Genomic DNA, 27,103 nt, shown 5'->3' with positions numbered 1-27,103 from the left:
AACAAAAGATTTCTACACAAGAGTCATCACCAAGAAAGTCACAGACAGAATCACAGTCAACCATCGGCGCCCGTAGGATTTTTCGATGTTTCAAATAGGACACTTTCACACATTGTGCAAACTCCAAACTTAGGTATGTTCATACCTATGCCAAATGAGGAGGCCTCACAAAAATTTGGGATGGCGGAGGCCTGGGAACAAAAAAAGCCGTAAAATGCTTGCTCCTCCTCCTGGAACAGCCGTGGCGCAGTGGTCGCGTACTTGCCTCAGAAACAAAGGATCCATGGTTCAAACCCCACCTCTTGAAAGTTTTGCGACATCGATTAGGAAAGAGGCATGAACTTCCAATTAAATTCTCATCCGTGGTGCTCTGTGATATGATCGTAAGTACTTCTTGCGGCACCAAAATAATTTTTTTTTTTAATTACTAAAGTTATGACCATGCAAAATTTACAACCCCTCATTTTAAAAGAAAATTTGCTTGGCTATAACTTTTGTAAATTAAAATATTTTTTTACAAAATTTAAAATCTGTCGATAAATTTTAAATTTAGATTTAGATAGTAGAGTTGAAAGTTTTACTTCATCATTGCCCCCACGTTTGGGCAGGCAGGAGAGGCAAGCGTTTTAGGGTTTTTTTGTTCCCAGGTTTTTTCCATCTTAAATTTTTGCAAGGTCTTCTTATTTGGTATAGGTGTGAACATACTAAAGTTTGGAGTTTGCACAATATGTGAAAGTGTCCTATCTAAAACATCAAAAAATTCTGCGGGCGCCCATGCAGTCAGCTTTAAGGTAGTTGTAAGTGGTACGACGATTCTGATGATAAAGAAGAATGAGATAATAGAATAATAGATTCTTGTGATAAAAAAATAATATTTCTTGGCCGTCATGACGGCTGAAGCGTGAAGGCGTCTAGGAGCGCGAAACGGGATTCAGGGATTCTAATCCGAAAATAAAACTCCAACTAAACTATTTGTCAAGAAGTCGCCTATCACATCAACTAGGTGGTAGTTTCTGATTGATTCCTTACCGATTCTTTTGATTCTTTAATAGTTGACTTTTGCGTTTTTTGTTGACGATGGCAGATGAAATTTTACGAAAACCACGACGTAAAACAAAGGCTGGACTGCATCTTTTAGAATCACCTTTCCCAGTTCCAATTCAAACTTACACTAGAAAATCACCATCAAATGGATTCTGGTACAGCTACTTTGGTTGCTTAAAAAATCATTATGTTTGCATATTTCGTCTTGGTGATCTAACATTTCTATACAGATTGGTAAATATATAACTTTCTCTTAAAATAAAAAAATTTGCTTCCAATATGAATTAAATTGTTGTATTTCCTTAGTCTAGCTTACAATTAGGTAAAAAAATATAAAAAAAGAAAAAGTTTATATATATATATATATATATATATATATATATATATATATATATATATATATATATATATTTTTTTTTTTTTTTTTTTTTTTTTTTTTTCACCACGTTTTTGTGATATTGGGAATATTTCTTGCTTATTGTTCCACAAAATACTGGAAAACTTTATTGAACTATATTACTATATTACTTCGAAAAAAAAAAAAAACGTTAATTTTGGGAATTTTAAACCCATTGGGAATTCAATGGTATTTGCAATGCTATTAGGCTGGCTAACTGTTATATATATATATATATATATATATATATATATATATATATATATATATATATATATATATATATATATATATATATATATATATATATATATATATATATATATATATATATATATATTATACCATGTATTATTTATATTTTATATATAAATACTATATTAAAGTTGAAATTTAAACTATATAAATATATATTATATTATAATATATTATTATATAGTTTAAATTTCATCTTTAATAGTATTTATATATAAAATATAAATAATATATAGTCAAAGAAAGTAACTTATGTTTGTTAGCTCACTTTATTCGATTTATATGGAAAAATATGAAAATCTTATTTCACTAACTGTAGTATTACAGTTGTATGGTTTAATCTAGTAATCCTTAATTGCTTAACATCTAATTAAGATGAGTGCCATTTTGACTGTTATATTAAACAGACTGTTATATGAGTCATATAGTTGGTTTCCTAGCTAATACTTTTTTGTAAAAAAATCTTTCCATCAAATCTAAGTTCATTGTAAACTGTTTTTTGCTTCTTTGTCACCTACTTTATAAATAAAGAGAAACCCATATACCAATGCATGCACCAAAGTCTGCCATATACCAATGCATGCATCAAAGTCTGCATATATAAAACAGCTAAAAAGTACAAAAGTTTTTAAAACACTTCTCACACTCATATTTTTTATATTTCTTCTAATAATTGACTGTACATTTGTTATTTTGCTTTCCAGTCTGCAAATTAACTATGTAAGCAACATAAAAACACAAACTGCATTTCTTCTAGAATTTTTTCTGAATTGGAAGTGTTTCCCTGTCAATCTAGAAGCATCCAAAACTTGAATCTTAGATTCAGGCTTAGCATTGTTAAAACCATTAATTTAATTCATAACCAAATAAAGATTTTAATTTTTTTAATTTGTTTTAATGACTAATTTATATTTATTATGTTTGTTTTCTTGAAGTTTGTACTACTCTGCACCATAAATTAGGTTTTTTCTAATTGAGAAAAAAACATTTTAAAATAGATCAATTTAGATTAAAAATTTTTATTGTGTTGAGGAATATATATACTATTTTTTTATTTATTTATGTTTACATGTAGAGATCAATTTCTTTTTAAACTTTGCATGAATTGCATGAGTTGCATGAATTGAACAGGTTAGCGATTTCCATTTTAAAATGAAATGGTTTTTAATAATTTTATTAAGTTGAGCTTTGTATTTAATGCTGATTATTGTTAAGTATTAAACTAGTTAATTGCTTAGATCTAATATATTTGTTTGATTATTAAGCACATCAAATGGTTCGCTAATAGTTTGGTCTGGGACTTACAAAGGTTTGCTTTGTTTAATATTAAATCAGGCCTCCAACATGAAATTCTTTAAATTATTGGTTTTTAAAAATCTTTCCTGTATTGTCCTAAATTATCATAATTTATCCTGAATATCCTGAAGTTTTAAATCACAATTTTAATATGCCTGGGCTAGGGATATTTATTAGGAATGCAGCGAGGTATGTGACCCTGGCCTGTTTCGCTTAAATGTGATTAGATTTTTATCAAATGTACTATGTGTAAGCACAGAGGGAGTTAAGTGATTGCATATTGTAATATCTGGAAATATTTCTGGTATCCAAATTCTCATTTTTATTATTCTCATTAAAAGTTGTGAACACTGTTTCAATGAAAAGCTTAATTTATCATATTGGGATAGTTTATAGAAGAACAAGACAATATAACGAAAACAAAAACATTTCTTGATATTCAATTTATTCGCAGTTTTTATTAGTATCTTAAGGAAATGCTTTATTATTTGCGCTAGAAATAAGGACAATTTTTAAATTTATTTTTGAAATGTTTTTGCTAAACTTAACTGTTCTTATCATCAATGCACAGGAAAGCAAAAAAACTAATTGCTATTTATTTGTAAAATTTTTTTTTTTTTTTTTTTTTTTTTTATAACAGGTTTTTCATGTAAAATAATAAATTCATTATACTAGTTTTCGTATATAAAATATTTGCTTGTTTTCATTTCATCACGTTGAAAACTGGGCAATATAAAGGAAACTGTTTCAGACAGGCATTAAGTATTGTAAGAACATTTAATAAAGAAACCTTAGTATTATTTTATTTAATTTCTTCCGTCATTACAAAATTTATATTTATATAATTTATATATTATATATTAATTTATATAATAATCTATATAATATTTTATATGATAATATATTTTACAAATAAATAAATATTTATTTTCTGATTTTTCTATTATATAAGTATTGAGAAAAAACGTCAAGTATATCAAAAACAAATATAAAAAACGTGAAAACAAATAAACAAAAGAAAAAAAACAAAAGAAAACAAAGTTTCTCTTAGTTCTAGAGTACATAGCAAATTAGTTTTGTAAAAATTGTGAATAAATTGCATATCAAAACTTTCAATTGTTGTTATAGAATTATAAAATTGATGTTATAAAATATATTATGTTTTTTTCCTTGACTTATATCAAATTCTGTAGCTAAAAATAAAAACTACCCTAAAAAACAAACAAAAATTGTACAAAAATTTTATTGAAAAAAATTTTTTTTTTAATTTTTTTTTTTTAATTTTCTCTTTCTAATAAAAAAGGTTTTCAAGTTTATTTAATTAAAATTTAATATTTCATTTGAATTCTCTTTCTCATTTCTATAAATACTATAATGGGCACTGCTCTAAAGAGTTAGCGTCTCTTGTGCCATCTACTAAAATTCATTCTCGTGTTACTCGTCATTCAATTAAGTCTTATCCTTTTACTGTAACTGATCCTGAGTGCTCCAAAAATTCTTATTCGTTTAGTTTTTTTTTCTCAAACATCATTTCTTTGGAATTCGCTTCCTTTATCTTGTTTTCCTGATTCGTATAATTTGCAATCTTTTAAGTCGTCTGTCAATCGTTATCTCGCTCTATAAACTTCATCTTTTCTCTTCCAGTAACATCCAACTCTAATAGTGGTTGTTTGCAGCCTTGTTGCAAGCAAAGATATTTAAAAAAAAAAGAATTTTGTTTCCTTTTTTTAGTATGCAAATTATTGAAGTGCTTTTTTCAATGTAGTATTAATTTATTACATAGAACACATTTAGGGGGTCCCATCAGACATTTTCAAAAAATATTTTATTTAGAACCACCCTACTATATAGTGTATAATATATATATATATAGTAATTTATTTTTTTGATATATAGTACTTGCCAATTTCTCAAGCACTATAAGACTAAAGATTTTTTTTAAGTTAATTTTTTAAATTCATTTTATTTTACATAACATATAGAACTAATGTGTTATTATGCATAACAGATGTAATTGGTAATTTTGAAAATGTGTTGTTTTAATCCATCTTTTTAGTAGAGATTTTTAGATTTTTTAGATTTTTAGTAGATTTTTTAAATTTTTAGTAACCCATTAGTATATTAATATTAACACTTAATTCATTAATAAATGTTAATAACCTATGGTGAAAAACTTATTACTCGATAAATATGACCACTTATTTAGTAAGTGTGAACACTCAAATCTTTTGTAGGTGAATATGACTGCTTGATTCATTAGAAGTTGATTACAACCGCTGATGTATGCTTGATTGATGTGGCTTTAAATTAAGTTTACAAAGACACAAAATGTAGTTAAAAAAATTTAATTCAGGGATTCTTTGGAAAAGGTATACTATCAAGGAGTAGACCGCAGTTTGAAAAGTATAATGATGTTTTATCAGAAAATGCCAAAAAGATTTATGTAGGAAAATATAAAGGAAGTATGTTTTTTGTTATTTTTATTTATACATATTTATTTATTTTTACTTTAAATTTTGTTAGACATTAACACCACAGGCACACAATTCTGCTTTAGGTTGAACTAAAAGTTGCCTTTTTCAACCGTACTTTATTACCAGGTTACTTTAGGAAAGAACTGTTTAAATTAAATTTAGTTATTCTTTTTACTTTACTTACTAAACTTTACTTCTCAAATACATTACATACACCTTGAGCAATTATCTACCTTTAAAAGTTCGTTGGCTGCTACAACTTCAACTATTATTGTATTAACAAGCAATATTTACACCTGGTGCTGGAATCAATTATAGGGTGGGGAGTTGATACAGAAAATTAAATTTGTTGAAAAAAAAGATTTTAATTTAATTTGATGTTTTGGACTTTATTCTTATTATTAACTTATCTATCACCCCGATTTAACCTTACAGCAAGATTTTGTTAAATGTTTTAACGTGAACGTAAGGTTTTAACTTTATTAAATGCTCTTGAATTTAATACCCTTTGCATATAATACTTCTTAATTAAAAACTCAATACTTCCTATGCATATAGTAGCAAGGGTAATATGCATATAGTAGTAAGGATAACATGCTTTATAATTATTTAGTTGGTAATAACTTTATTAATTTTAACAAAAAAAAAATTTTCAAATTCTTTTAGGTTGTTTAAAATTTATTTTTAAATATTTAGTTGCAAAAAATAGAACTTTAAAATCCTTTTTAAACTAACATTACCCTTTATAACTACTTTTATTATTTTTTTAATTATCTTTTAAAACTATTTTTTATTTTTTTAAACTTATCAATTTTGTTACATGGACTTGATGCAAACTTTTATATTTGTTAAATAAAGTTATCTTAAGGAACAAATAGAAACATTACTTAAGTATATTAAATTTGTTATATATATATATATATATATATATATATATATATATATATATATATATATATATTAGGATGGAGTGAATTTTAGTTTTTTTTACAATTCGTTTAGCCTGGGTGTGCAAAAGTTGTCTATTCATTTCAGAAATACTCTGGAAAAATATCAATGCTCTAGGAAATTATCTTGAGGTTCCTCAAGACCTCTAAAATTTTAATGGGTCCCTAATATTATGTAAAAAAATTTTTTCCAAAAGTATGTCATGTTGGGTCCCAAAAGAAGCAAAATTTTATAAAAATTTCAAAAATAACAATTATTTTTTAAAAAAATTGTTATTTTATAGTTTATTGCAGAAAAAATGACCTTTTAAACTAAAAATGAAAAAAGTTTTTTTTTTTTAATTATAATTTCAAAAAAATCTTAAATGATAATTTTTTTATAAAATAATTGTTATTTTTGAAATTTTTATAAAATTTTGCTTCTTTTGGGACCCAACATGACATACTTTTGGAAAAATTTTTTTTACATAATATTAGGGACCCATTAAAATTTTAAAGGTCTTGAGGCACCTCAAGATAATTTCCTAGAGCATTGATATTTTTCCAGAGTATTTCTGAAATGAATAGACAACTTTTGCACACCCAGGCTAAACAAATTGTAAAAAAAACTAAAATTCACTCCACCCTAATATATATATATCAGGCAACCAAAAAAGTTCGTGCGGTTTATCCTAATAGCCTATTTCTAAGAAATGTATTAAGAAAACTGGTTGTGGTGGGAGGATGATTTTGCATATAAATTAAAGCTTGTTTTAAGGAGAATCAATCAGTGTGTTTCATAAGTTTTATTAGTGCGTTTTAAATTTGAAAGTCTTAAGTGGAGTATGGCTGTGTCAGATGCGATAATTCGCGCCTGTTTACTTTATGAGTTCAAACTTGGAACCAAAGCTGCAGAAGCTTGTCGTAAGATATGTGCTGCTTTTGGGGAAGGTACCATAGCAGAATGGACGGGTCAAAAGTGGTTTAAAAAATTTTCTTCTGGAAATGAAAACCTTGAAGATAAACCAAGATCTGGAAGACCATCTAGCGTAAACAACGAGGATATCAAGCTGGTAATCGAGCAGGACTCCAGTCAAACATGTCAGGACCTTGCCTTAAGATTTTTTGTGAGTGATGAAACTATTCATTTACATTTGCACCAACTTGGAAAATGTTGGAAGTTGAGCAAATGGGTACCTTATGAGTTGAGTGAAACAAACAAGCTGCAGCACTTAACTATTTGTTCTTCATTGCTTTCCCGCCACAATTTAGTGCCATTTTTTGACTGGATGTTGACATGCGACGAATAATGGATTATGTACTGCAACAAAAAACGAACGTATCATTGGCTAGCCAGTAACAATCCAGTACCGATGACTCCTAAACCAAGCATTCACCAACAAAAGGTTTTACTGTGTGTATGGTGGACTACAGCAGGTATCGTTCACTATGAGTTATATAATAATATAAGTGGACAAACCATTACTGCTGAGATATACTCAGCCCAATTGGACAGAGTTTCGGTTGCTCTTCACTAAAAACAAGCAGCTTTGGCAAACAAAAAAGGTGTTGTATTTTACCAGGACAACGCCAGACCGCACACCGCAAAAATCACGCGGGAAACTCTATATATATATATGTATGTATGTATATAAAATAGTTAAAAATGTATTCTGATCTTAATAATCTTTTTTTCATGCAAAAGAATTATTTTCAAAGTGAATGTATTAGCTGAAATTTTAATGATGCATCAGTGTAAATTGAATATAACTTATTGAATTTTAACTTAAACTGTTTCAAGTAAATTGTTTGTTTTTAGTTTTATTCGTTACTTGTTTAAAAGAATTTTTTAAATTACAAAACAACTGCTAATAAATTAAATTTTTATGGTATATATGTTATGCACATATTGTGAAATTGCGCATTTCACAAAATGTGTAATTTTTTGTTCGTTTGTGAACAATAGCTAATGCGCTATTGCACAGATTGCAAAATGTTGAATTTTATTATTTTCATTTTTTTTAATATATATTCAGTGTAATTAATAATATTTGTATTTATTAAGTTATAATATTATTTATATATGTATTTTTAATTATGTATATATATATATATATATATATATATATATATATATATATATATATATATATATATATATATATATATATATATAAGAAATTAGACAAACACCTATTTGGTAATATTTTTTCATTGAGTTAACATTTTTAAATGAATTTTACATAAGCATGTCAAATTATGCTACAATTATAAAAAAAGAAAACAAAAATCCAACCTTAAACCTTTTTGTTAAACCTGATCTATTATGCACACAATGCCAAAAGTATCGTCTACTTGAACGACAATGTCAAAAGTATTGTTAATTTGGGAGTAATAACTCAAAATTTTGATAAAAGAATGAAAATGATTGGCTCAAAAGTAATTAGACAAACTAAATTATATCAACGTTGTTAGAATTTATTTTGACCATTTGCTTTTGAGCCAATCATTTCCATTCTTTTAGCAAAATTTTGAGTAATTACTCCCAAAAGGATATTTTTGTTTTGATTTTCATATTTGAAGTATAATTTGACACGCTTACGCGAAATTTCATTTTAAAATGTTAACTTAATGAGAAAATATAACAAAAAAGCTGTTTGCCCAATTACTTTTGGACGCTATTGTATTTTATATGTATATATATGTATATATATATATATATATATATATATATATATATATATATATATATATATATATATATATATATATATGTATATATATATATATCCTTATCTCGTAGTTGAAAGTGACTTTTAATGTAAAAAAAGTCTCTTTTAACAACAATTTTGCTACCTCAACAATTAAGCTACGTTTTATTGTCATCGAAAAGTTAAAACAAATATATTAATGTGAAAGTACATAAAGTTTTATCGTTTTTTAAAAAACCACAATAATAATGACTAGAATGACTTTTTTTAATTAATAGTATTTTTTTATTTATTTTTTCAAAACATTTTTTCAAAACATGCGCAGAGTGTTGCTACATTGACTATCTTATAGCCTGACTCGCGACAGAGTTTAAATAATATTTATATATGTTTTTTTGTGTATATTCTGCATATTTATATATAATAGCCAAATGTACATACATCGACTGTCTCTATTATATATATAGACAATCGATGTATATACATTCCACTGCACAATTCTCTATTCAAGTCGATTTTGAATATATATCATATATTATAAACATAAATTTAAAAAATATCAGTAAAAATTTAACATTTCACAAACTAGCTCACCAAATGAGGAAATAATTCTATGTTTCCTGAAATGTACAATTTTACTATCTGTGCCTAACATGTATATATTTTTTGCTACAATTTTTTTATTTTGAAAATTACGTTAGTTGATGCAAATATAAAAGATGAAATGAAATGCTCAAATTTGATCCATATACACCTTTAGCAAATGTTATCTAGACCACTAAAAATTACAATTCTTTGTTCAAAACTTTTTGGCTGTAGCTTTATTTTTGTTTAGTGATTTAATGCTTAATGAGTATACTTGAAGTTATTTTTTGGTTTTTTTCTTTATGAAAGTTGATACAGATGTAAGAGAGATAAAGCTACTGCAATTCGCAAAGATTCAAGAGGAAAGGTAATTTTTTTATAAGGTGTTTTTATGACAAACATTTTATCAAAGTTTTATAATTTACCAATACTTATTTAATTGATAACATCTTTTTATAATGATTTAATTATAATCTTTTTAATAATTTCAAGATTTCATGTTCATTCACACCACTAATTCCATGTTCATTCACACTACATTAATTCCATGTTCATTCACGCTACATTAATTCCACGTTCATTCACACTACATTAATTCCACGTTCATTCACACTGCATTAATTCCATGTTCATTCACACTACATTAATTCCATGTTCATTTACACTACGCTAATTTTAATTTAGTAGAATTTTAATTACTAATTATTGATTATATTAATTAATAATCTAAATAATAGAATAAAAAAGTTTTTATAATAATTATTATTTTTATAATAATTATCTTTATAATAGTATTTGTTTTAAATCAGAAGAAGTTTTTAAGTGCATTTAAAAATGTTGACTGTCAATCAGCAAACAAAATATAGTTCTGGAATTTCATTGTTTAAAAGAAGAAACTTAATACTTCTTTGTTTTCGCATTAACCTTAACATTTATTAACTTGATTTTTTAGTTTGTATCAACATATCTTTAATGGTATGTCAACTTTTTTTACAGGTTACGTCAACATAAATCGTGGAAAAATAGCAATGTGTGTAATCTTATAGTTCCGGTAGGTATTAAGTTATTGTTTTAAATACATATTTTTAATTTAATGGTTTTAAAGGCATATATTTAAATTACCATATTATAGGCCTTGCCTAAAATAAAAAACATCTTAACACATTAGCTCGTCGTGATTTTGGCATCATAAAAATTTTTTTTTTAATTTTTTTATTTATGGACATGAACTTTTTTAAACTACCGCCATAAAATAAATTACCACAAAACAAGTTTATTTTACTAATTAAGAGAAACAAATGTAGAAGTGTTGTTTTGTTTATGTACATATTGTGGAATGTCTGTTTTGTTTGAAATTTTTTACTTTTTTAATTTTAAATATATAAATTTAATATTAAATTTTTTATCATAATTTAACATAAATTAATTTCTTTCTTTTCTTGACATCTGTATAAATAAATTAAAATATGTTTTCATTATTTCTTAAAATTGCGGCTTCGCAAATTTGATTTTTTACTTTTAAAAAGTTATTAACAAACAAAAAGTATTACTTGTTGCAAAGAAAAAGACTAAGAAAAGTTTATTATTTTACCAGCACTTTTTTTTTTAGGCAAAGATTTCAGTTTCCAAGTACCATTTATTATAAAATATAAAATGGCTCACGTGAAATGACTTATGGCTTACGTGAAATGGCTTTGTGAGTATGTAAATGGCACGCCAGTTTACGCTTTAAAACAAGGCCTGATATTAGGCTTTTGAGAATAGTTTCAAATATACCATCTACATATGTTGTAACTTACACATATTACATAAATACAACTACGTATGAATAATTTACACATATTACCTAAATACAACTACATATGTTGTAATTAACACGTTACAAAAATACAACTACATATGAATAATTTACACGTATTACATAAATACAACTACATATGTTGTAATTTACACATATTACATAAATTGCCAAGTATTACCAATATTATTTTTATTAGGGGTGCACCAATGCATCGGCATCAGCTTGCCAATGCATAAACCATTTTACTGATGCACTGGCATTGGTCTTAAGAACCATCACTCGATCCAAATTATTTTTAAAACATCAGTATTTTATATTTGAAAATTTGAGATTCATAAACAATAATATTCAATGAAAAGACACATACTGGAATCTGGGCTTGACACGAATTTATGGATCTCTGCTGGCTAAAAAAAGCTCCAGCAGTTGTCACAGAAAAATTTAACAAAGTGTTCGACTTAGTTGAATATTAGTGACAGCATTGTCTGCTCAGTTACAAATGGAGCATTTACAAGTTTTTTAAGTTTGGAAAACTGGTACCTGCTAATCATCAAACATGTTGCACCCATGGAGTGTATTTGGCAGTTCAAGATGTGTTGTACAAAAAGCCTTTCCAAAAAATCAATAATACATTGCAAGTAAGAAGATAAAGTCAGCAATGGAAAATCTGAATCTGATAACAGCCTTGGTAACCATTGCCCAATGCTGATTATTTTGAAAACATCAGTATTTTATTTTTGTGTTTCTATATTGTATGCAAAATATAATTATTCTATAAACAAAAATGCATGTATAAGCCTTAGTTATTAAATAAGCATATCTGCAATCACTAAACCTTTAAATATTTTTTGAACAGATTTTAATCATGGCTCCTTACAATTTTAGAGTCTTTTTATAATATAGAAAAGCAATAATGTGACTTATGGATCCAAACTATACAAAGAAATAAGTTTAAAATCAAGAAATGAAAAATAATAAATAGAAACATTTTCAGTCAGATGTTTCTCCTCTTGATATATTTGTTTTGCTAAATTTACAAATTGCTTTTGAACTTTCATTTTCATTTATATTAAAATAGTCTATAAGAGTTTTAGTTGCTTTGCTCATTGTTGATTTATTTCTTATTTAACTTTTTTTTTTAAGTTTAATTCCTAGATTTCATATATATATATATATATATATATATATATATATATATATATATATATATATATATATATATATATATATATATATATATATATATATATATAGAGAGAGAGAGAGAGAGAGAGAGAGAGACATTAAAATTGACCATTAACATGACATTTTTAAAAAATCATGTATTATGTATTAGTAAAAAAGAAATAAGTAAGAATTCAAATTTAGGGCCAATGTATCAGTATCGACCTGTATCAATTGGCATCGGCCAGAAGTAGGCATTGGTGCACCCCTAATATTCATGCTATAACTTATTATTAAATGTGTTATATAAATAATGTAATTATCTAAAATTGTGGTAATTACTTTAAAAATATTTAAAAAAATATTTAATAATCAGTTTTAAAAATTTTAAATCTGTTTTAAAAAAAAAAAGGAATTTTAAAAACATTAAAAAGTTAAAAAAATTTTCTATATTATATTCAGAAAGAGAAGGTGGATTTCATACCTCCACAATGTATCGATTTAAACAGCGATATTGATAACAATTTGCTTGAAGAACTTTCTACAGATGATGATATGGAAGATATTCAACTTACAGTGAATTTGAAATCTTCATTTACCGAAGTATTAAGATAAATAAAATTTAAAAAATTAAAGTATTTTATTTGTTGTTTATATTATGTTTATATTTGTTTTATTTAATGTTTGTATTATGTTATGTATAAATTATTATTTTTATATAAAAATAAATTATTATTTTTCTATTAAGGCTATAAAAACCTAATTTTAGTTTTAAACTCTTTTAGCCAACTTTTAAACTCTTTTAGCCAACTTCAACAAAGCAAATCAAACTGGAAGATGATTTTAAACTTGAAGACGATTATAAGGTTTTGGAATACTTACAGCTCACGCTTGAAGAGGTATATAATTAACTGTGCAAGATGTGAGTTGGCTGGCATTTCAACATTTGATTATTAGTTAATGTGTATTGTTTGCTTTTGCTAGTTTGACTAGCAAAGACAAACAATAGTTAGTTGGATATTTTTTGTTTAGTCTCTTATTAAAGATTGCCATTATGGTTACTGTATCACTGTATTACTGTATTAAATTTTAAATATTTTGTATAGGCTTTTTTTCTCTCCTTTGCTCTTGGGTGTTTATCTGTTGAAAATGAGTCAAAGGTAATTATTTTTATTCACTAGAGACTAAAAAAAAATATGGTGAAATAATCTTAGTTATTTTGTAGAATCTAAATATTATTCTTTTCATTATGGAATTTAAATATTTCATAAAATGATATTCTAGTAACGTACTTTGTAAATACTTAGTTAGCTTTTTTTCATTTTGTTCCTTCTTTTTTTTGATATTAAGTTGATGTAATTTTTTTTTAAACTAACTAATCAGAATTTACAGAGCATCTTATGTTAAACAAAAAGTGTTGTGAAGCGAATTATATTGGCTTAGTTATTAGTTATAAACAATTATAGGTCTCTAAGTCATTATGGTTTGTTATATAGCACAAAGTAAAAGCATTTATATTAATATAAATTTATATAAGTTGTTATTATATAAATGTATATGTTGATGTGAAATTTTGCTTTTAAGTTGTTGTTTTTTTTAATTTGTTGTGGTTACTACATAAGCTCAACTCTTTAACTGGAAAACAAAAACTTTGACACAGAAACAAGTTTTTATGTGGACATAATATTTGCAAACTTATGTTTACAAAAAACTTCAGTTTTCTTAAAAGTTTTACAATTAAATTTATTATTATTATTTTTTTCATGTCATAATTATTGTTATAATAAAATAAAGATATTTGAATAAAGTTGCTGTCAGACTAATTAAAGTTTTGTGTTTTTTTTTATTGAAATTCCAAGTTACTATATTGTAGAAAGATACTTGAAAAAAATTTTCAAAACATAAGAATTATAATAACAATGAAAAAAAATCTGTTGTGGTCAATAGATAGGTTGGCAATGCCAACCTACTTGTCGACCTATAAGTGTCTTGGTTCAGCAATTTTTTGACTATTTAAAAAAATAATGTCATAAAGTTTTTCAAAATATAAAATAAATGTATGATTGATAGTTACTGTAGTATTGCTTACATGCAGCTGTTTTGCTTTTTTTTCCAAAATATTTTTTGTTTTTATTTTATTAGGAAGCAATGAGTATTACTAAAATGTGGACCACTTACTCAACAGTAAAAGATGATTTTATTCAAATGTATATAGCATATCATTATTTTCGGAGCAAAGGCTGGGTGGTCAGAACTACTAACATTTATGGAACAGATTTTTGTAAGTGTGATAACATATTGATAAAAGTAATATCAGTTAATGAATAACTATTGATAATCAATATATAGGGGTATCAGTATAATAAGGGACATATAGAAAAGTCTTGTTTTTTCAAAGGAATGATCTTTATAACCTTTATTGTAAATTAAAACAAAAGTAAAGATGTTTAAATGGGGCTGATAATACCTTACAAACTAACTATAAAGTTCTATGTAATTTGGAGTAAAAATATGATAATTCTAAATTTTCACTTTTTGACCTTAAAAACTTAATAAAAATAATTTAAAAAAAATCAGCTCCTACCCTCTAAATGTGTTCTATATAATACAAAAACACTTGTTTTAAAAATTTTTTGAAAAAAATAGTTTCATTTTTCCTCAAAATTAAATAAAAATTTTGAAAATAATTATTTTTTATAACATTTTTTTTTTTTCAAATTTTTTTAAGTTTTAACAATTATACATTATATTGCGTAAAACCTGGTTTTTTAACTAAAAATAAAGTCACTAATAACAAGTTTTTAATAACTTTAATTTAATTTTTTTTTATAAAAAATAATTATTTTTAAAATTTTTATTAAATTTTGGGGAAAAATAAAACTATTATTTATTTAAACTTTATTTTTATTTACTTTATTTTTATTTAACTTTATTTTATATTTACTAAAATACTTCCAATAAGGGTGCAAACAACCACTATAAGAGTTGGATGTTACTGGAAGCAAAAAAAATTATAGAGCAAGATGACAATTAACAGACGACTTAAAAGATTGCAAATTGTATGAATCAAGAAAATAAGATAAAGAAAGCAAATTCCAAAGAGCTGATGTTTGAGAAAAAAACTAGATGAATAAGAACTTTTGGAGCACTTAGGAACAGTCACAGTAAAAGCATGAGACTTAATTGAATGATGAGTAACACAAGAATGAATTTTAGTACTTAGGTTGTTAGGAAAGTTTGTAGAACTCCCCTATTAAAAAAAAAAAAGAGTTTTTTTAAATTTTATTTTATCAAATGTTCAAAATAATGTCCATCGTTATCTATACAAAGTTGCATCCTTCAAGCCATTTGTCAAACGTTTTTTTATACTCTTCTTTGGGTATACTTTGAAGTAGCTTCGTTATGCGAGTTTTTTGACTTTCGACATCATCAAGATTTTTTTATCAAGCTGAATAGCCAATAATTGGGTGGAGCCAAGCCACCATGCCCACCAAGCCACTGGAATTACGATGATTCGAATCATCGTAATTTCAGCTTGGTTTACATAATTTGTGGCGGTTTCAGTCACATGGGGTCGAGCGTTATCATGAAAAAATTTGAAATTTTGAGTGCCTGTTTTAGGTCTTTGCTTATTTATTTTGCATATAAGAGGTTTCAAACAATTTTTTATATAATGTTCGCTAGTAATGGTGTCTCCCTTTTCAACATTACCCAAATGAACAACACCTGTTGTTTTGAAGAAGATGTAGAACATGTTTTTCGACTGAAACCTGTCGCATCTTACTATAGTTCTTGGACTTTCACCTTCACCAACCCAACTAGCATTAGCCGACTTGTGTCCAACTTGTCACAAATAAAAACACGACTCATCTCCTGTAATAATACCACATAGTCTCCACGGGCCGTTTCCGAAAAAAGCTAAATTTTCCTTACATGCCTCAACTCTATTCTTGCGGTTTTGATCGGTTAACTCATGGGGTATCCAACGTGATGTTAGTTTTCTTTTTTTAAGTGCGTTGTGAATGATTTCGGTGATTGTAAAACGATTAATCGATGTCAGGGCTTCAATTATATCATGTGTTGCATGCGGATTTTCTTCAATAATGGCTCGCACACGTTCAATATTCTCAGCTGTATACATGGTTCGAGGGTGCCCTGACCAAGGATCATCTTCGAGACTCTTTCTACCATCTTTAAATAAAGTGGCCCACTTGGCAACTGTACTATATTTTGGAGCTTGGTTACCATGAACTAAAACCAACTCATCGGATATGGCTTGTGCTGAAACTTCAAGTAGAGCACGGGTTTTAATATATCCTCGATATTCAAATTTTTCCATTTTTAAATTATTTTTTTTAACGTATATAATAAAATTTAAATAACATTTTTAATAAACATTCAAAATATTTCAACAAGTACTTAAAGTGTTCATAATTAAACACAGTTTAAAATGATATATAAATATTTAATTATTTCCTGTCTCATTGTATCTTTACAGATGAAGTTCTGCGAACTTTCCTAACGACCTAAGTAGATGGCATAAGAGATGCTAACTCTTTACACAAAGAGAAAGAAAAGCAAAATTATGGTGATGTAGTAATGGTTGTAGGTTGGTTGCAAGAGCAGGTCCAACTATGTTTACAATGCGTTTTTTTTTTAGATTTATAGAAATAAAAAAAAGAATCACAAGTAAGAAATTGGCAAGCATAATAAAGAGATGCAACCTTAGCAGATGCTAATTTTGCAATCGGTTTGATATATGGTTTCCGATAAAGATCAGAAGTAAGAGTTAATCCTAGAAGATGAAGGATAGATGACCCATCAAGTACATTACCGTTAATAAATATAGGAAGATCTAGATTATTGCAATATATATATATATATATATATATATATATATATATATATATATATATATATATATATATATATATATACAGGCTTCGGCAGGAATGGCAGGTAGTTCCACTCTATGCCTGACCAAGTATTTAACATTTAGTTGCAACAGCTTGACCACGGCTTTTAGATGTTAGCTAATGTTATCAAACACAGGCTTAGCTAATGTTATCAAACACAGGCCTTGTTATAAGATTTTGTTGCGTAACAGAAAAGTGTAACTCGAATAGATGTGACTTTACTCAATAAAGATATTTACATCAGTAAAAGTTTAATTACGTCAGTTGGGTATTTTATAATACCTGATTGTAATTAAATTTTAAACCACATTAAAAATTGTTGTAAGTCTTATTTAAAAAAATCATAAATAAAATTTAAATATTGTTTAAAAAAAAAATCTCCTTATTTTAAAATCTTTTTCTTATTAAAACTTTTTTTTTTTTTGTTCAAAACATTTGGTTTAAAGTTGTTGTTTTTTTTTAAATGGATTTAAATGTACTTACTGAGTTTTTTAAATGATTTACAATATTACACATTATTATAATAAAATTGGGTTTTCTCTGTTATAAAAAAACATTCACACTACCTAAAACATTTTAGTTCAACTGGTTTTTGACAAAATAAAAATTGTAATTAAACGAAGGTTACTGCTTTTCTGTTTGTTTTTTTAATTTCCGTTCTTTCTTTTTTTATTTCCATTAAAATATTTTGTTTTCGTTTAAATAAACTAATAGACCTTTTTGTAATTAAGCAGGAATTATGAATCACCTGGTATAATGTTTTTATCGGGAGGGCAAAATTGTAAACAAAACATTTAGCTTGCTTATCTGATTTGATTATTTAGAGCTTGCTTGCTGATCTGATTATTCAAAATGCTTATCAGATTTTTTAGTTATGAAGATTTTTTAAACTTGCCTGTCAAGCAGCTTGTTAGTTTTTAGCTATTTGTGGGTTAAGTACAACTGGATGTAAAGTCGAGCTTGTTGCCAGAGCATTTACTGCAATGGGATTAAATATAGATGTTATTGAGACAGCAGAAGAACAGGAGAAAAAACTTGAACAATCATATATGGAAAAACTTAAAGCTTTATATCTAATTGACCCAAGCTCTGTACCTATGGAAAATAGAAAAGACTTAGTAGCTGAGTGGCCTAGTATAACTATGGGAAACATTTTTTTTGTATATTCTGAAGAAGGCTTTAATTCGGTATACATTGGCAAGTACAATGACCAAAAAGCATCTTCATTTTTTGATAGTGGTTTTGTAGGCCCTATTATGCGCTTTAATTTTAAAAAAGATATTTTGTTTATATATTTTAAAGTTTGTGGTTCGTAAAAAATCAAGGAAAAAAGAAAACTTTGGATTGCCTTTAGTAAGTGTGACATACTTTCTGCTTGGTGTTCATGCATGGTTGGAGCTTTCAAAGTTTGCAACCATATCATTGCCACCCTTTATAAAATGGAGTATGCTAACAATAAAAGATGGTGTAATCCAACATGTACTGAATAAGCATGTGTCTGGAATAAATCTTCTCGTAAAGATATCAAACCATGTTTAGTAACTGACTTAGTTGTTAGAAAAGTAATGAAGCAAATAATGATACAAATGGTATACATAATAAGGAAAAACACAAATGAAAGCACTGCAAGAATTTGATCCAAAAGTTGAAAGTCATCGTGACTTTAATGAACATTTATTTGAAACTTTTTTAAACAATATTTATATATCCTTCTTCTGTAGTATTAAAATCAAAAGTTAAAACATTTAATGAAAATATTGAAAGTATTCCTGATCAATAGGAGTTGTCTTTTAAAATACTTTCTGACCATCCTAATGCTGATAAGACAACTTTATGCAAAATATTTTTAGAAAAATGGTATTGACAGAGAAAACAATTAAACATGGAATATAACACAAGAGATCAAGCCAAAAGTAGTAAAAGGGGAGGATAACTGCATTCAAACATCACAATATATACCAAAGTTAACACTCTTTCTAGAAATACCACTTCTGAAAGGCCTAAAAAAAACCCTGTTGTTGCTGATATTTTATACCCTCATAAAAAGAATATTGTTACTGCTTCTATCGAATGGGGAATGGAACACGAGCAAGATGCTATAAAAAAATTCTATGCAGAGCATGCATCAAAACACATGGGTTTGAAAGTTGAAAAATGCGCTCTTTTTACTTTTTATGAAAGACCGTGCTTGTTCCCCAGATGGATTTATGAAAGACAGTGCTTGTTCCCCGGATGGATTTATGAAAGACCGTGCTTGTTCCCTAGATGGATTTATGAAAGACCGTGCTTGTTCCCCAGATGGATTTATGAAAGACGGTGCTTATTCCCCAGATGGATTTATAGTATGCAAATGCCATGGAAGGGTTTGGAATTTGAATGTTGTTTTATAAATTTTAATAAGACAATTAAAAAGGAAACTAGTGATTGTAACTTTTTTACAATAAAAAATAATGAAATAGCATTAAATAAAAGTCATAAATATTACACTCAAATCGATTCCCAAATGGCAACATTGTTTGGACACTTAAGGACTTATAAACAAGTTTAGATATTTTTTTCAAACCATATGTTTCTCCAGCATTATTACTATTAGAACTTATAAAATACTGTGGAAAATGTGACAAGTTGGGACTTAAAGAGCCAGAAATCAGTGCTAATGAATTTAACCAATATAGCAGTATTCAGTGTGCAATATGTTATGCTTGGTTCCACTGTTCTAGTCAAAATTTTAAAAAAAGATGATTATGAATTATTAGCAGATCAAGACTGGATTTGTTAGTGTGCTCTATGTCTACTTTGTGTTAAGTTTTAAACTTCAATAGTATGTCTTTATATAATAAGAATAAACTTTATATAACAGAATAAAAAAAGTAAATAATAAAAAATGAATCAAAATATAATAATAATTTTGAAAATGCTTTTAAATTTTTTCAAATTAATGATTTTAAATCAGATGAAGAATCTGATCTAGACATAAATTACTTTAACAAAATTAATTTGCCTGCATTAGTATGCTCTTCTTTTCAACCAAATGGAGTTAATAACTTTATAGGAGTGGATAAAAAAAGTGATTATTTTAATGTCATTCATGTGAATATTAGAAGTTTAAAAAAGAATTTTACAATTTTTTAAAATTAATTTATGAAACCAACAATTGTTTTGACGTGATTTGCGTAACCAAAAACTGTTGTTCTAAAAAAGATTTTAAATAAGATTCTAAACCTTCTCCCGGGTTTTAAAGAAATTTTTTTAGAACGAAAGAATAATAAGCGCAGAGGAGTACTTTTTTATTTAAAAGAAAATATTTTCTATAAAGTTAGAAGCGATATGAGTGTTTCTGATACGGATCAAGAGATCTTAACAATTGAACTAATAAACAAAAATTCTAAAAACGTTTTAATCAGCTGTTGCTTTAGGCCTCCAACTGGAAGGACAGAAAATCTTGGTAAATTTTTGAAATACAATCTAATAGAAAAAACTAGTCAAGAGAAAAAAAAAAGTTATATTTTGGGTGACTTCAACTTGAATTGTTTTGAGTATAGCAAAAACCAAAACATAAAAACATTTTTTAACAGTTTATTTGAAATGGGTACCATACGAATAATAAATAGACCAACTGAATTACAAACCATTCGCCGACTTTAATTGATAATATATTAACCGCAGACTATATTAATAAATCTCTAAAAAAAGGAATTATAAAAACTGATGTTTCTGATCATTTTCCCTTTTTTTTTTTCTATTAAATCAGATTATCAAATAAAAAACAAGGGCAGAATGACAATAATAAAGCGAATTGTTAACAATTGTAACTTAAAATTATTCAAAGATCAAATTTTACAGTAGGACTGGAATCACATAAACTTTAATGGTAACATAAGCATTATCTATAACACATTTATTTAAACTTTCTTTAAAATGATGACGCTAATTTTCCAATATGTGAAATAAATCTCAAGGCCAAAGACATATCTCCTTGGATAACTAAGGATAAAACTAAAACAAAAGTTGTATAATAAATACTTAAAAACAAAATCCGATAAACAAATACAAAATTACAAAAACTGAAAAAATCTGTTTGAAAAGCTCTGAAAAAATTGTTATTCTTAATTGCTTACTCAGCACAAACATAACTTAAAACGTGTCAGGGAATTAATGAAAGAAATTACGTGAAAGCAAAAAGTAATTTCAACCGTTCTTTCACTTGCAAAAAAAGTTGGAAATAAAATAACTAAAGATGCTAATAAATTTAATAAATTTTTTTCCCACTATAGGAGCAAATTTATCAAACAAAATCCCTTCAACAAATTATAAACTAACAGATGAACTTCAAACGTCAAACTCCTTACATTTTACAAACCTAACGCTTGAGGAATTTGATATAGCTTTTAGATCGTTAAAAAGAAATAAATCAGTAGGACTTGACGGTATAAATGGAAATACTATGATAGACTCATATGATGTCATAAAAGATATTCTTTACAAAATATTTAAATCGTCTGTTAAACAAGGTTCTTTCCCAGATTCTCTGAAAATAGCAAAAGTAATTCCTATTTTTAAGACAGGAGACCCGACCAATATAAATTATAGACCTATTTCTGTTCTTCCAGTTTTTTCAAAAATATTAGAAAAAATAATGTATAACAGAGTGTACACATACCTAATTACCAATAAACTCCTTTATGAAAATCAGTTCAGTTTTAAAAAATAACAACTCAACCGACCATGCTATTCTTCAATTAACACGTTGTATTAATGTATCTTTTAAAAATCAAAAATTTACACTTGGTGTTTTCACTGACTTGTCAAAAGCTTTTGACATGGTTGATCATAATATTTATGCTTAAAAAACTTGAATGTTATGGCATAACAGGAAAAACTCTAAGTTGGTTCAAAAGTTATCTCTCCAACCGAAAGCAATTTGTTTTTAACAAAGATTCCCAACCTCAAACATTTATGAACATAACATATGGTGTCCCACAAGGATCACTTCTTTTCATTATATATATATATAAATGATCTTAACAAAGTATCCAATTTAAAGACTATAATTTTTGCAGACGACACAAACTTGTTTCAGTCACATGAAAATATAAACATACTTTTTAATAATATGAACAGAGAACTTTAAAAAATTTCAACTTTAAATATTGAAAAAACAAAATGGATACTTTTCCATCAAAACTATAAAAAACAGATACTGCCTGTAAATATGCCTGACCTTTTTATAGACAATGTCGTCCTAAAAAGAGAAAAAGCAACAAAATTTTTAGGAGTTGTTATTGAAGAAAGTCTGTCTTGAAAATCACACATCAATAATATTTCTAATAAAGTTGCAAAAAACATCGGAACTCTATACAAATCTAGAGGTATTTTAAACAAAAAGCAATTAACACAATTATATTACTCTTTTATTTACTGTCATATCAATTATGCAAATATTATATGGGGAAGTACACATAAAACTAAACTTAATTCTCTTTATCGGCATCAGAAACACGCAGCTTGCACAATAAATTTGAAGAATCGTTTTCGGACTTTTTACCGCTTTTTAAAGAAATGGACATCTTAAATGTTTATCAATGTTTATTTGATGTTTTGTGTTTTATGTACAAATGTAAAGAACTTATGTCCCCCGATGTTTTTGTTAACCTTTACAAAATTAAACCCCAAAACAAATATAACCTACATAATAATAGTATTTTAGAAAAACCTTTTGCAATAATAAACAAGCTCAATTTTGTATATCTTACCTTTTCTCTGGAATTTTTTGATTTTTTAAAAAATATTTTCTGTTGCTATACTGCATGTCAGTTGCTATACTGCATCCCTTTATCTAAAACATATATGCTTTTAGATTAATATAATCATTTTTTTAATTTTTTTTTTGACAAAAACTTGTTTCTTGAAAAAAAAAAAATTATTTTCAAAAGTTTTTACAATCCAAAAACTTGGTTGAAATTTTTAATTTAAAGTAAATAGCTTTTAAGCTAAAGCAACTACTTATTTCTTTGAATATCTTTCAGCCCTAATTGATATAAATTCATTTTTAATAATAATGACCTAAAGTTTAAAGAGTAAGTAAACAGTACTTTAAAAAGAAAAATATTTAAATTTCTTATAATCATAAAGAAATATTATATTGTTTTATAAAAACGTTAAATTATAAAAGATAAAAATATTTAGGAAAAAAAAATTTTTTATTTAAGGCTATTTAGAAACTAAATTTTTCTCAAGTTTAATATAGCAGCACATACGCGCAGTATGTGCGTATGTGCTGCTATATCAAACTTGAGATCATTATTCATGATGGGTAGATATAATAATGGCCCATCACTTTTCGTGATGGGTAGATATAATAATGGCTGTGTTAATTTTAAAATACGGAAGCGTTTTATCCTTTTTATTGCCTGCTCTAAATAAATGCGTACAATAGCTATGTTTGATGTTTCTTGAAATTTTTCTTTTAAAATTTGAATTTCTTTAGAAGCACTTGGAGGTGTGCAAATTGTAAACTGTTTAAATGCAAGATCTGTCTTAATTTTAAAGCCACAATCTGCCATAACTTGGACATAGGACTCAAGTATATCAAGAAAACTACTTCTTCTGACAATGAAAGCGTCGCAGGCATGTCCACCATAAAAGGGAGACAGCCATGAAATTGCTCCATTTGGAGTTATTGCTATTATCAAATTTGACTGTTGCATGATGCTTATATTCATTCTATATACAAGCTTGAACATCAAGGGCACTTGATGTTTCAAAAATATTTCAGAACAAGCGATAATTGTTCTCACTTTTGGATACAGTCTTTTAAAACAGTTTGGCATAGTTGCCTGTATTACGTTGCAAGAAGGCCACAAAATCACGCTCTCCAACTCTTTAGATAATATAACCCATGTAAATAATAATTTGAGAAACAGTTCCAGCAGATATACCAAAGTGTAAGGCTAAAACTTCAATCAAAAGACCGAGGCGTAATCTCATCATAACTAATAGAAATTCCTGTTCCAGTGAGATTTTTCTTTTTGGTCCACTCTCTCTCATAGGAAATAAGTTTTTGTCAATATCATAATCTTGTGATAAGATTAATTGCTCGACAGATCCAACACTAGAAAGAGTTTTTCGTAATCGGTTGGTTTTTTCTATTTCCATCTCAGTATTTCATTACTGCTGCTTTGTGCTAAATATAATTAATTTGAAAAATACTTTGAAACATTTTGGTATTTTGAAAACCTGTAAAAGTAGATACATCTGAATCCCTAGTAATATGACAAAACTGTAAAGCAGTATACGTTGTTAATGGTGTAAACTCTGTATCATTTCTGCCACTATAACCTGCTTTGATCTCACTCAAGATTGAACTTTCGCTGTCTATTTCTTCAGGAGGGGTGGAGATGTAGTTTAACATTTCTGCTGTAGCTGTATCACTATTATCTTGTCAACTGATTTCATTTACAGGGTTATTAATAATTATATAGCGATTTATTAATAATTATATATCAGTTTATTAATAATTATATATCAGTTTATTAGTAATTATATAGCAGTTTATTGATAATTATATAGCGATTTATTAATAATTATATAGCGGGTTTTTTACTATTATATATAATTTATAAAATACCTTTCTTAGTTAAAATAAAAAATACATCCAGTAAAATAAATGTAAAAAATGTTGTTAAAGGTTAAGTTTTTCTTTAAATTCTTGTCCTATAAAAGCAAGATCAAGATAATGCTTCATATGTTGATAAAACATCATAAAATCAACATTCTTATTCATATCTGCAATTACCATATTAATATGTTGACTAATATCCTCTTTAGTTTCTGGATATGGACGTAATTTGTAATATCTGTTTTTTAAACATGAAAATACTTCTTCTATAGGATTTAACTGAGGAGAATATTGGGGCAGATATCTGTATCTAATTCTTGTTCCTGAAAAAGTGATTTATCAGTCCTGATTTATGAAATCTTACGTTGTCCATCATAAGAATTTTATTTTCAAACAATCTTGCTTCATAGCATTGCTTGAGAAATTCTAAGAAAATATCAGTGTTAAAAGGTTTTTTAATAATTGAATGTATTAGATGGCTTTGACTGATATTAATGCAAGTAGACTGATATTGCGACTTTTGTTTGCAGGAACAGTTGTAAATGCAGGAGTGTTTTTAGGTGAATATCCGAAATTTGGTCTTGAATGTAAATTGAACCCGGTTTCATTTGAGAATAACATTTGAGAATAGTCAATATTTCTATATCGAATAGAATAACTTTTTCTCTCACTAATTATTCTTGGTAAACAGGTGAACAGATGACATCAGAGACCTATCTTAATCTTTTTCTTGTAATTTCAAGCTTCTTAAGGTAACAAGATATAGATGGTTGGGATAAGGTTATTCCATTTTCTTGAAGCTTTCTGGCCATTCCACCCTGCGTAAGTGAATTGTTGTTATCTGAATGTTGAATACATTCAGATAACAACATCATAGCACAAGAATTACAGTTTTGCTTGGGGCCACTTTTCTGTTGTAGGTTAAAACAATCACAAAGATTGTTCTTAGTTGATATTATAACAAATATTGCCATTTTCTAACGGTGGATACTCCCAAATCAGTAGCATTGACAATTTAAGCCATACTTTCCCCTCTGTCCAATCTTATTTTTATTTGTTTAAATAATGTAGATGAAATTGGTACTCTTTTTTTCCTTCTTATATTTCTGACAGATTCACTTTTATTAAAATTATTTTCCATGGAGCTAAAATAGTTGAAAATATATTTAAAATAATGATTTTCTGGATGAATATATCACTTATTTTTAAAAAATTAAATTATATATAAATGCTATATAACTATTAATAAATCGCTATATAATTATTAATAAACTGATATACAATTATTAATAAACTGATATATAATTAATAATAAACCGCTATATAATTATTAATAAACCAGTAAGATAAGATTTTCACCACTTTCTTCATCAGTAAGTAGATTTTCACCACTTTCTTCATCACAATCGAAAGATCTAATAATTCTTCAGCTGTTAGTGTATCCGAGGATTTGAGAATTTTTTTAGAAACTGGTTCAACAAGAGATCTTTTTCTGATATTTGGAGGAGGCCTTAATTTTTTTTTAGGGGTAGATTGAACATTTGGATTAGGATTTTCATAAGTCGGAAAACCATTGACAAAATAATTAGAGCAAACTTTAAAATGTTTTGGTACATTAAAGTGTTTTCATCCTTTAGAAACAGCACGAATCTATTATTTCTTTGTCTTTTCATTAACAGGCAAACTGTGGAAACATAATTTTCCAGATGAAATGTTACTATGTATTTTATAACGCTCTGGATAATGTTTATCGTTATTTCAAATACCTGCAACACAGCAATCATTACCCATACTGTTTTTTGAACCTATAAATCAAACAGTTATTAACAATCTTAATAAAAAAATCAACATAATTACAAAAATTTAATTGTTCAAATTAATTTAGAAAATTTAAACCCCTATTTAAGAGTTACATA

At 26.7% G+C, this 27,103-nt stretch overlaps 1 protein-coding gene across 1 annotated transcript in view; it reads left to right on the top strand.

The window, feature by feature from the left end:
* Positions 1 to 887: 887 nt before the first annotated feature.
* The window catches only part of LOC100197875 (tRNA-splicing endonuclease subunit Sen2), a 44,371-nt gene continuing 18,155 nt past the window's right edge, over positions 888 to 27,103 (top strand). The window contains exons 1-8 of the mRNA XM_065801258.1: positions 888 to 1,278; positions 5,346 to 5,454; positions 9,998 to 10,055; positions 10,685 to 10,739; positions 13,116 to 13,256; positions 13,460 to 13,552; positions 13,760 to 13,813; positions 14,796 to 14,934. Of these exons, the coding sequence (XP_065657330.1) occupies positions 1,078 to 1,278; positions 5,346 to 5,454; positions 9,998 to 10,055; positions 10,685 to 10,739; positions 13,116 to 13,256; positions 13,460 to 13,552; positions 13,760 to 13,813; positions 14,796 to 14,934 (850 nt within the window). The 5' untranslated portion in view covers positions 888 to 1,077. The remainder of the gene's footprint in view (positions 1,279 to 5,345; positions 5,455 to 9,997; positions 10,056 to 10,684; positions 10,740 to 13,115; positions 13,257 to 13,459; positions 13,553 to 13,759; positions 13,814 to 14,795; positions 14,935 to 27,103) is intronic.

The sequence above is a fragment of the Hydra vulgaris genome, chromosome 07, assembly GCF_038396675.1.
Source record: "Hydra vulgaris chromosome 07, alternate assembly HydraT2T_AEP".
In the NCBI taxonomy this organism is placed as follows: domain Eukaryota; kingdom Metazoa; phylum Cnidaria; class Hydrozoa; order Anthoathecata; family Hydridae; genus Hydra; species Hydra vulgaris.
Note: the sequence above shows the minus strand (reverse complement) of the source record. Positions and strands in the feature narration are given on the sequence as shown.